The following is a 9,817-nucleotide window of genomic DNA, read 5'->3' as shown; positions in this document are numbered from 1 at the left end:
CCAAATGTACAATTAGGTATTTCAGATGAAACTCGATTTGATCTTTTCAACGGCGTATCCATGAATCTCACTATATAGGAGGCAGGAGGGGCAGCCAGTGGTGGTGGGGTTGAATATTTGGCAGGAAGGGGGAAATATGGTTTTGGGGGTTGCAAAGTGAGGAATTGTAATCATAATTCAAAAAGACTTGTATTCATTGCAGTCAATATAAGGACACGAATGGGAAACTTAAACTTCGAATGTGAAACAGCAAATGTTACATGCATATTTATTACAAAAATGGAAAATTGGAAAAGGTACTGTACAATATTATGAGTAATATTGACTGCATAATATGGAAATTGCACTACACTTTGACATGTAGATCAAAGAGATATGCATGTAATCTATCTTGAGGGCAATTTGGGAATGATATCCTTTGGTCGAGTATAAAAATGAAATTTTGGCAGTAAGACAAATAATGTGATTTTCATTTGCCCGTACAACATAATAACTTTTTTGAAGAGGATTGAGACTCCTAAAAATAATGATGAATACCTTTATTGCCGTTAAACAAAACATTCCAATTGTAAATTCATGAGGAAAGGAAAAATGTGATTGCAGTATGCATCTTGAAAGGAGTAATGAAATGGTGTCCTTTTAATCCCATACGATAATTGTTCTTCAAACAAAGTTCAGATCTTGTAAGTGTTTGCATAACACCAAAAATTCTAAAATTGGGGATTGATATCCTTCTGAAAAAGAATAGAAAGAGATACCCTGGTTCCTGGTTTACAGGAGTGATCCAGTGCAGTTTGTCACGCGAGAATAGGAAATTTAAAAAAAATGTTATTACATTATCATTGATGGATATCACTTAGACGTTATACAATTATAAAAATTTAAAAAAAATAAAGGGAAAAACTCACGAATGTCATGACGATGCAATGAAATTTAATACAGTCACTTTTTTTGTTAAAAGTACATCATGAATTCTACGACTCTGGGAATAGGAAACGATGGTTTGTAAAGAATGATGAAGTTGTTATAAAGATCAGCAATTTTACCCATATGCATTTGTGCCAGAGAAGTGTCTTCTTTGTCTTTCAGATTTTTTGTTGAGCAAATTTAAGTAGGTAGCTGTGGTGTTCAAGATGTCGTCAGAAAGTCCTGCGTGGAGGAATAATAATTGTTTATTTATACAAACCAACACAAACAGAATTCAATGTCTACTTAATATCCTTTAATTTCAGTGGATTTTTTTGTTGAAAATCTTGCTCCCAAAATGATAGCATCATTTTCCGAGGGCATGAAAGTTTGACCTTTTCATTTTGCGTGGTCATTTATCTGAAGCAAAGAAACAGTGATATTATATAATCAGGAAACATTACTCTTAAAGAAATTGAGGGATTGTGGCGCAGCATATATATACACGTATGAGAAGTCGAGTATTATAATGGTGCTATACAATGTAGTGTTGCCACCGATACAAAGGCGAGTTAATCAATTTGAATGTTGTAATTTCATGTGTCTGGATTTACTATATCTAGGCTGTCTTTGTCATTAGAATAAACATGAAGAGCAAAATGTGATGTACAAAAAGGTTATGAACCATAAACACTGTTGACATACCTGTCACTGAAGTACATGTACATCATCAGTTTCTGTTGGGAATGCTTCGAGTGTGGAAGTCTATGCGTAACTATAAGTGTTGGCCGCCATCTTGTTTGGATGGTGCTGTACACTTCGCGCATGCGTAGTATGGCTCTGTACACTTCACGCATGCGTAGTACGGCTAGCTTCACGTAAACAAAATGGCGGCCAACACTTATCGACAAATTCGTCGTACATTTCGCGTTCAAAAAAACAACCACCAAGTTTTGAAATAATTTTAACTTTAATTGATATGCAGAAGATGTTCTTCATTGCTTTTTCTACCATATAAAGCTACTTTTCATGTTCAAAAGCATATACAAAATGTGTTGATGCTCGTTGACGACCGTTGAGGCTTGTTGACGCTTGTTGACGCTTGTTGACGCAGTTTAGTAGGACCCCGCACAGGGGTTACGTAAACGGGACACCGCGCGAACAATGGCGCGGATCAAACGGGCAATGCGGGCGCCCTTCAAAATTCGGCCGAGATGCGCGCGTACGGTCTCCTCGGCCGAATGGACAGGCTCCCAACCCCACTGCCCTCTCCACGTCGAACGGCGACGGGGCAGACGGGACACCGCGCGAACAATGGCGCGGATCAAACGGGCGATGCGGGCGCCCTTCAAAATTCGGCCGAGATGCGCGCGCATGGTCTGTTCGTCCGATTATGGACAGGCTCCCAATCATATCCCCGCACCCCCCCCCCCCCCCCCCCCTCTCCACGGCGAACGGCACCGGGGCAGTGCAGTGACGCGCATCCAATCGGGCAATGGCGCCGATCAAATTCTAATTTGGCAATGGCGCCGATCAAATCGGGCAATGGCGCCGATCAAATTTTGCGGAGATAGCCGGGCTCCAGTCCGCGGCCACAGCGAGGAACGGACGCGGGGGACGGGAGACCGGCCCGGAAAATGGCGTGGATCACTGGAGGTTTTCGCTATTGTATATATAGCTGAATCTGACGGGCATGAAAATCCCCCCCCCCCCTTGCAAGTATTCCTGGATCCGACCCAGTATGTGCAAATTCTTAAAATTGTTCTCACTTTCAAATGTCACCTAAGTCTGTCCAAATAGTTTATTGATCGATATTACTCTCTTTATTTTTCTGATAGCAAAGGCACCAGACCCAGACTCAGGTACGTTCAATTTGAATATCTACGTGAGTTTGTTGAATATCATCTTGTCTTTTCACAAACAAAAACATCTCAAAGTATGTATACTGTGTGTTGTACGTACATATACGTATGTAGTGGACAGTACAAGTGTCTTCAAGCAAACTGAAATCTTCAATTCTGATTGGTCGATCCAATGCAAACAAACGTTGCTACATTATCCCATATTGTACAATGGTTCTACTGCACTCCGCGTGTCGTGCTATTCTTAGATGCACATTATATCATTCCCACTACAAAATGTATACGCCCATGTAACAGGATAACGGATGAAAAATTCCGCGTAGAGCGTGCATGTTCCATCTTTACTGTGCGTCAGGTTAATTTGCTTAAACGAAATTAAAATGTATTATTCCACTACTTGTGCTCGTAAAACACAAAAAATGTAGAGCGTTTTACATCCCACACACCATTCCGCCTTCTGCCTCAGTTATTCCATGTTTCACTCGCGCTCGTGGGTTAAATGATTAATTGTATCTTTTTGTTTTAGTTGCAACTTATGTTTAAGGCCTACATGAATATGTATATTGGCAACTTTTAAGGATCTTTCAATAAAGTTAACATGTTGTGGGGTCTGTTTCTGTGAAAATTTAAGAGTAAAAATAATTGTTATTATTATTATTCATAATTTGAATATCCAATCATCAGGGTTCACTGTTGGGTTTAACAAGAAAGATGGGACTGTGGTTATTGGAGGGCTGAAGGGGAATGGATGCATCCAGCTGGAAGTCCAATACCAAGTCAACGGCACTTGGCAGGAGTGTGGAGATTGCATTGAGTCTGATCAGACAGTGACCCTCTCTGAATGGTGTGCGTCATCACAGAGGCGAAGAAGACGAGCTGTAGCAGACATTGAAGCCGTCCGCGCTAGACTTTGCATTGGTGGCTTGTGCAGTCAACGAGCAGATGCCGAAGAAGGTAAACCTTCGGACAAAGTCATTTTGTAATGATGACTAATACATGATAGCCCTACTGTATTCGCTGGTTGAGATTAGTAGTTTACTATCAAAACTGTTGTCTTTGCTAGCCTTAAAAAAAAAAATTATGATCAAAATGTCACATTAGATAAACAAAGAGGTTTATAATTTTGCTGCAATATCCGGATTTTACGTTACCTCCCATTTGACTGCAGAACTTGATTTTATTGATAAAAATACAATGAATTGCTACGTTCTGAAAAATAATTAGCAAAGCTTGATTTGATTTAAATTCCCTGTTTTTATTAAAACAATATGTCAATATTGTATTCTTTCCAAGTAAAAGATTTGTCTCAGCCCAGCGAACCAAATGACAGTACTGGTGTCATCGTCGGTGTCGTCGTCGGATTTGTCGTGTTAGGTGTCATCGTTGTGCTCGGAGTCTATGCAAAGAGAAAATATGGAAACCACAACAACGGTAAGATTGACATCTGTATCGTCTTGGTAATCTGCTTTAAAAAGGAACTCTTTTGTGGGTCTCATGTTGTTATGTGTAATGATGCACGCAGGAAATACATATCAGGAGTGTAATTAGACAGCCATTTGATAAATCACAAAATAAGTGTACAAATAATAAAAATAACCGTATATTTTAAACATTCACACCCCCATCACTCCATCCTGTGGGTACACATGTAATTCCACGGAAAAGTGGACGTTGGTGGTTGGTGAAAAGTGGAAAATCTATGATACAGTTAGCTCTACAAGCATAAAAAACCTGTATCTAATTAAAGAAGACAATGAGAAAGTTCACTTGAAATGTGTGCCAGTGAAATGGAAAATGGTCAGAGATTTGATGATTGATTTTTTTTTTTTTTTTTTTATATCCGTTATGCAAGCAAAAGACTAACACTAATGACGTGGGGACACTAAAAAAGTTCTTCACAGGGTGCACAGTATTATGATTTTCAAATGCGATGTATATAAATGTTTCCAATGTCTTTTTTGCAATGCAAGTTGCCTATAAATATCTTATTGCTAAAAATAGAAAAATACCTTGTTGACCTCTTTTATAAAATAATTTAACATATCAGAATCTTCTGTGAGAAAAATCCACCTTAAAACGCTTTGACTTCATAGAATAACAGCACTGAGTTGAAGGAAGACACCCCTTTAAACGTAACACGAGCTACTGTGGAATTGCATTATAAACCCTGAACCCTCAATAAAACTGAGAATTATCTTCTGAGCAAACATAGAGATCTCATTCTTTTTCTTTTTGATTCCAGGGGACAGAGAAACCTTAAGAGACACAGTGTAAGTTTTATTCTTGCTTTAAAATCTGCTTTTATCGCATCTATACATTACTGACGAAGTTCGGACTTATTGATGTTTTTTTTCACTTTGCCTTTTTGCAGGAAAGACGTCCGTCCAAAAGTCAAACATTCGCAAGCAGACACACAGTCACCCTATCAAGAGATAACAGGTGTGATGAAGTGAATGTTAGGAATAGGTTTGAGTCATTTTTGAGTTCTTGCCCAGCTGAAAGTGAGGCCGCATGAAATAAAAGGCTACAGAAATAACAACACAAACGGGAACTGCATGTAAATCAAAGACAGTGAAGACTACTGTGAAAAAAATTTCTAAAAATATTTTCATTGCATAACTGAGGTCCAATTCGTAGTCATTACTTTATATTCATTTCAAAATTTCAGAATTAAAAGTACTTGGTAATCCAGCCAATCAGGAACCAGGAACCGCAGCCTATGCAAATGTCCAGACTGAGCACAAGGCTTTCCCACGTGATCAGCTGAAGATTATCAAAGAGCTTGGACATGGCGCCTTTGGTCAGGTGCTTCTCGCTGAAGCCTCGGGGATGACACAGGGGTCAAAGGTGACATTGGTTGCTGTTAAGACACTAAAAGGTGAGTTGGAAAATTAATGCTTTCCGTGAACATTTGTGCAAATTTTTCGACTTTTGCCAGTTTGTAGAGTAGAGTGACAAATCAAATCAGATTTCCTTTAATCATTATTGCAGTTACGAGGCGAGAAAAATCGTGGTCATAATTGTTTGAATATTTGAACAATAGTTAATTGTCTAGTTTTTATTACATTTTTCATTTTCATCAACTTGTACTGCCTTTCATATCGGTAAACCGGAATATTTAAGGGCTGCTGTCTACAGATTGCATATTGTATGCATACGTTTCGAGGGGTGAACTTAAGAAATTCCTTTATCACATTTCATTTTTTTATCACATTTTATTGGTTTTTTTTATCACATTTCTTTTCAGCTTGTACATTGCCTCAACACATGTGATTGAGTTGGGAGTAATTTGTACGTAGTAATGAAGATTCCACTATAACTCTTTAGACATCTTCCTTTTTATTCTGCTCATGCCAACAAAAGTTATGAAACAAGTTTCAGAACATATCGGTTTACTTCTTCAATTTGAATTCTGCAGAGGAAGCCAACAAGAGTGACAAAGCCGACATGATAAGGGAGCTAGACCTGATGAAGAAGTTACCAGACCATTGCAATGTAGTCAGGCTCCTTGGATTCTGTGTAGAGATAGGTATACGAATATTACTACCGATGGGATTTTTTTTTCATTTGTAACTACCAACTGTGAAACTGATAAACACGTTGTGTCATGGTGATAGTAATTTTAATAACAGCCATTTGTGGTCGGAGTTGGTTTGTGTGATGACACTCGATTGTGCAGTTTTTAAACAAGGCCTTTGTTCCGTCTTTGATGAGCTTCGTCCATTGTATCTTTATATATAATTCAGGGGGCACAGGGGGAAAATTGATAGACTGGACCATATATTCAAAAGCGAAGTACATGAATCAAGACGTGAAATTAATTTTTGTATCGTTTTTTTTTCAGACCCAACGAACGATTTTTATAGTTTTGATATTGGTTTAACGAAATTTTATTCAGGATGCAAATTCCTTTCTTTCCACTGAATTGGTCTTTGTCCAGAGGTAAGTTATCCTAGAAATTGGTTTTTAAAACATTAAATCGTGATTGTGTGAAATTCTTCATTCCTTTCTACAATCAGACCCGCCATACATCATCGTGGAATATCTGTCCAGAGGCAACCTGAAAGACCTTCTTAAAGACAGCCGCAGTAAGGGAGGGCGTGTCTATGGCAACCTGCATGGTATCAGTAAGTCACTAACCTCCAAGGATCTGATGAAGTTTGCCAAGGATGCCGCTGATGGAATGGCCTTCATCTCATCTCAACAGGTAACCATTCTTAGCCATTGAACTGAGAATATAATCAACACGTTCGGCTCCATTTGTGTCTGACTCTAAACCTTTGAATCGGGTGAGAACATGAACCTTTACTTCATGATGCATGTCATTTAGCTCTCCTCTTGTTTTAACTGGCAAACGTCCTAATTCTCACACAGTGCATTCACAGGGACCTTGCTGCCCGTAACGTGCTTGTGGCTGAGGACATGACTTGTAAGGTGTCTGATTTCGGACTCGCCCGTGACGTCATGAATATCCGAGTGTATGAACGGGGTTCAGAGGTATGTGCATGAGGTGGAGATTCAGTGGCGTAAATGGGGGGGGGGGGGGTGCAGAAAGGGGGCGGGGAGGGGGGAACGTGCCCCCAATGAATATCCGTGCCCCAGGGCGCCCACGAGTGCCCGCCGGATGCCACTGGGTGCCCCTGGTGCCTCCATCCCCCCATTTAAAATCTGTAATTGAACGAAAACAATATACCATAATGCCTTCATTGCCCCTCTTAAAAAATGTACATCCAGGATGCCCCCTCAGAAATTTAATTTAAATTATTTTTGCAGGGTGCACTGCCCATGCGCTGGATGGCTCTGGAGTCCATTTTGGATGATGTGTACACAACAGAGAGTGATGTATGGTCTTATGGCGTACTTCTGTGGGAGATAGTTACTCTAGGTAATATTTTTCAGCAATTACGTCTGCAAAATTAAAACAAAAAGCAAAAGCAGTTTCCATTTTTGTGAAACGTTGAGGCAAAATAATGCATGAGTGGATGTGAGCTAGGCCACAATGTTTGTACGTTCATTCCAAAAGATCGCTATTCCATGTAGAATACATTGTACATCTGCAGCAAAACAATCCTGGGGTTCATGGTTTGAGTTTCTCGGGAAGACGAACTGCAGAAAAATGTGCTCGCTCTCTTGGTTTTTATGCAAATATATCTTAATATCACCTTCAATTTGAAAATACTGCAAATGTATGGTTTTTTTTAGAAGATGTTATTTGCATTGTGTATATAAAGGTGCTCGTCCATACCCCGCTATGACAGCGAATGTGATGATTGGTAAGCTTCAGTCTGGCTACCGTATGCCCAAACCACAACACTGCCAACAGGAACTGTGAGTACTATCTCTCTAAATTGTTCTTTTTTCCCTGTAATAGTTTGACTCTTTTTCCTGAAACTGTTCAAAATATTGTCAAAACGGCTTATTATAGCATACAATTTTCCTGAAGGTATGCGATGATGCTTAGATGTTGGGATGAAGATCCAGACAACAGACCGACCTTTAAGATGATCAGTGCCGAGCTGGAAAAATACATCAACAAGGGAAAGGTATGCGATTTCTATCATCAGGACTCCTAGAGAACCGCATTGGTACTCCTTTTGAAACAAAGGGAATTCAAGTAACAAAGCAACTACATTTCTGTTGTCATATTTGAGGTATAACATTTGCTACTCTAAACAATATTGCTGTAATTAATTAATTATAAGGCCATTGAGAGAAAAACTTTACTTTGCAGACGAATCCTTTGATATTTGTTATTCATTATTGATTAAAATATTGTCTAGATAAACTGTCGGTACCGGTACCGCTCGCATCTTAGTGTAATTATATAAGTCAATGCAAACAACAGATTGATGAGTAAAAACAGTGATTTTCCCTATCTCCCGAGTTGAGGGCGCTACGCAAATATAACGGTTGGTTCCCCTTTAATTTGGTTGACAGGAATTCATATCAATCAAGGATTTCCAAGACAGCGATTATGAAGTGGTGCTGGAACAAGAAGCAGGCGAGAAGGTGTAAGATGGACTGGGTCGCATTAAGATGGAAGACATCGGAGAATTATTTGATTTATTCAATCGTGTTACTGATGTTAATTATGTGATGTAACTGTAAGAAAATGTATCCGGGAAAGGAAGGGACAATTAACTGTCAACGTATACAATTAAAAGGAAAGTTGGTACCGGGAAATATGTAACAGGCTGTGTGACAGCACAGTACTGACCGTACTTATTAAGTTACATTGGTGAAGGGCAAACAAAACATTAATCATACGAAATACAATTTTGATAAAAACCACTTTGACTCAATAGTGCCTATATAGTACTGTACGTTTTGTAATCTTAAAATGCCTGTCGTGAATTTATGGGAGATCATATACATTAAGCTGTCAAACTTGCTTCCATGGATGGGACTTGCTCCATAGATGTCTATAATTATTTAATCAAATGGCCAGAAAACACACTCAACTGCACTAAAATTCTTGTGCAAGTGATCTATCATCCATTTTCACATTTGCTTTGCTCACAAAAAAGGCATGATTTTGCTAAATAGCCAAATTTCACCAGTTGTGTTGCCTTTTGGGAACACGATTTTGGAGGGAAAAAAATCACATTTTTACTAAACTGTTTTTACTAACTGTGTATTTTGTTATCTTAAAATGGTTATTGGGTCTGTCCACGCTAACGGTTACAAAAGTGTGACATTTAGAGGGAACCATGGACAGGAGTCGATACATGAAGTAATATGTTAGGTTTTCCGTCTTTCTTCATCCAATATCGTGGTAAGAACATTGCCCACCAACAAGTTTGATAAATTTCTCAGGTTTCGAGAAATTAACGTTCATAACATAGACGGACATTTCATTTTTAAGTGATGGAAAGCAGTAAATAAAATACATCAATTATCCCAAATTTGTTCCTAATTTAAAGCTGTCCATTGAGAGATTGCCACTGGCCAATCTCAGGTTAAACCTCTAGGTATTTTTAACTACAGGGTGGGCACATCTTCAAGACTTTATGTTCATAACAGGGACAGAAATTGTGTCGCACATTTCT

General features: G+C 38.9%; 1 protein-coding gene across 1 annotated transcript; it reads left to right on the top strand.

The window, feature by feature from the left end:
- The first annotated feature begins 2,451 nt into the window (after positions 1–2,451).
- On the top strand, positions 2,452–8,978 carry LOC119735325 (tyrosine kinase receptor Cad96Ca-like). The gene is made up of 14 exons (XM_038209023.1): positions 2,452–2,548; positions 2,745–2,768; positions 3,453–3,722; positions 4,062–4,199; positions 5,011–5,038; positions 5,140–5,207; positions 5,437–5,646; positions 6,187–6,297; positions 6,788–6,975; positions 7,143–7,265; positions 7,542–7,653; positions 8,000–8,096; positions 8,212–8,311; positions 8,706–8,978. Exons 1-14 carry the CDS (start codon positions 2,452–2,454, stop codon positions 8,781–8,783), a joined length of 1,644 nt encoding a protein of 547 aa, XP_038064951.1. The 3' UTR covers positions 8,784–8,978.
- The last annotated feature ends 839 nt before the right edge of the window (positions 8,979–9,817 follow it).

This window comes from Patiria miniata, unplaced genomic scaffold (genome assembly GCF_015706575.1).
Source record: "Patiria miniata isolate m_02_andy unplaced genomic scaffold, ASM1570657v1 HiC_scaffold_29, whole genome shotgun sequence".
Taxonomy (NCBI): domain Eukaryota; kingdom Metazoa; phylum Echinodermata; class Asteroidea; order Valvatida; family Asterinidae; genus Patiria; species Patiria miniata.
The sequence above is the reverse complement of the archived record's forward strand: the minus strand, read 5'-3'. Positions and strand labels throughout refer to the sequence as shown.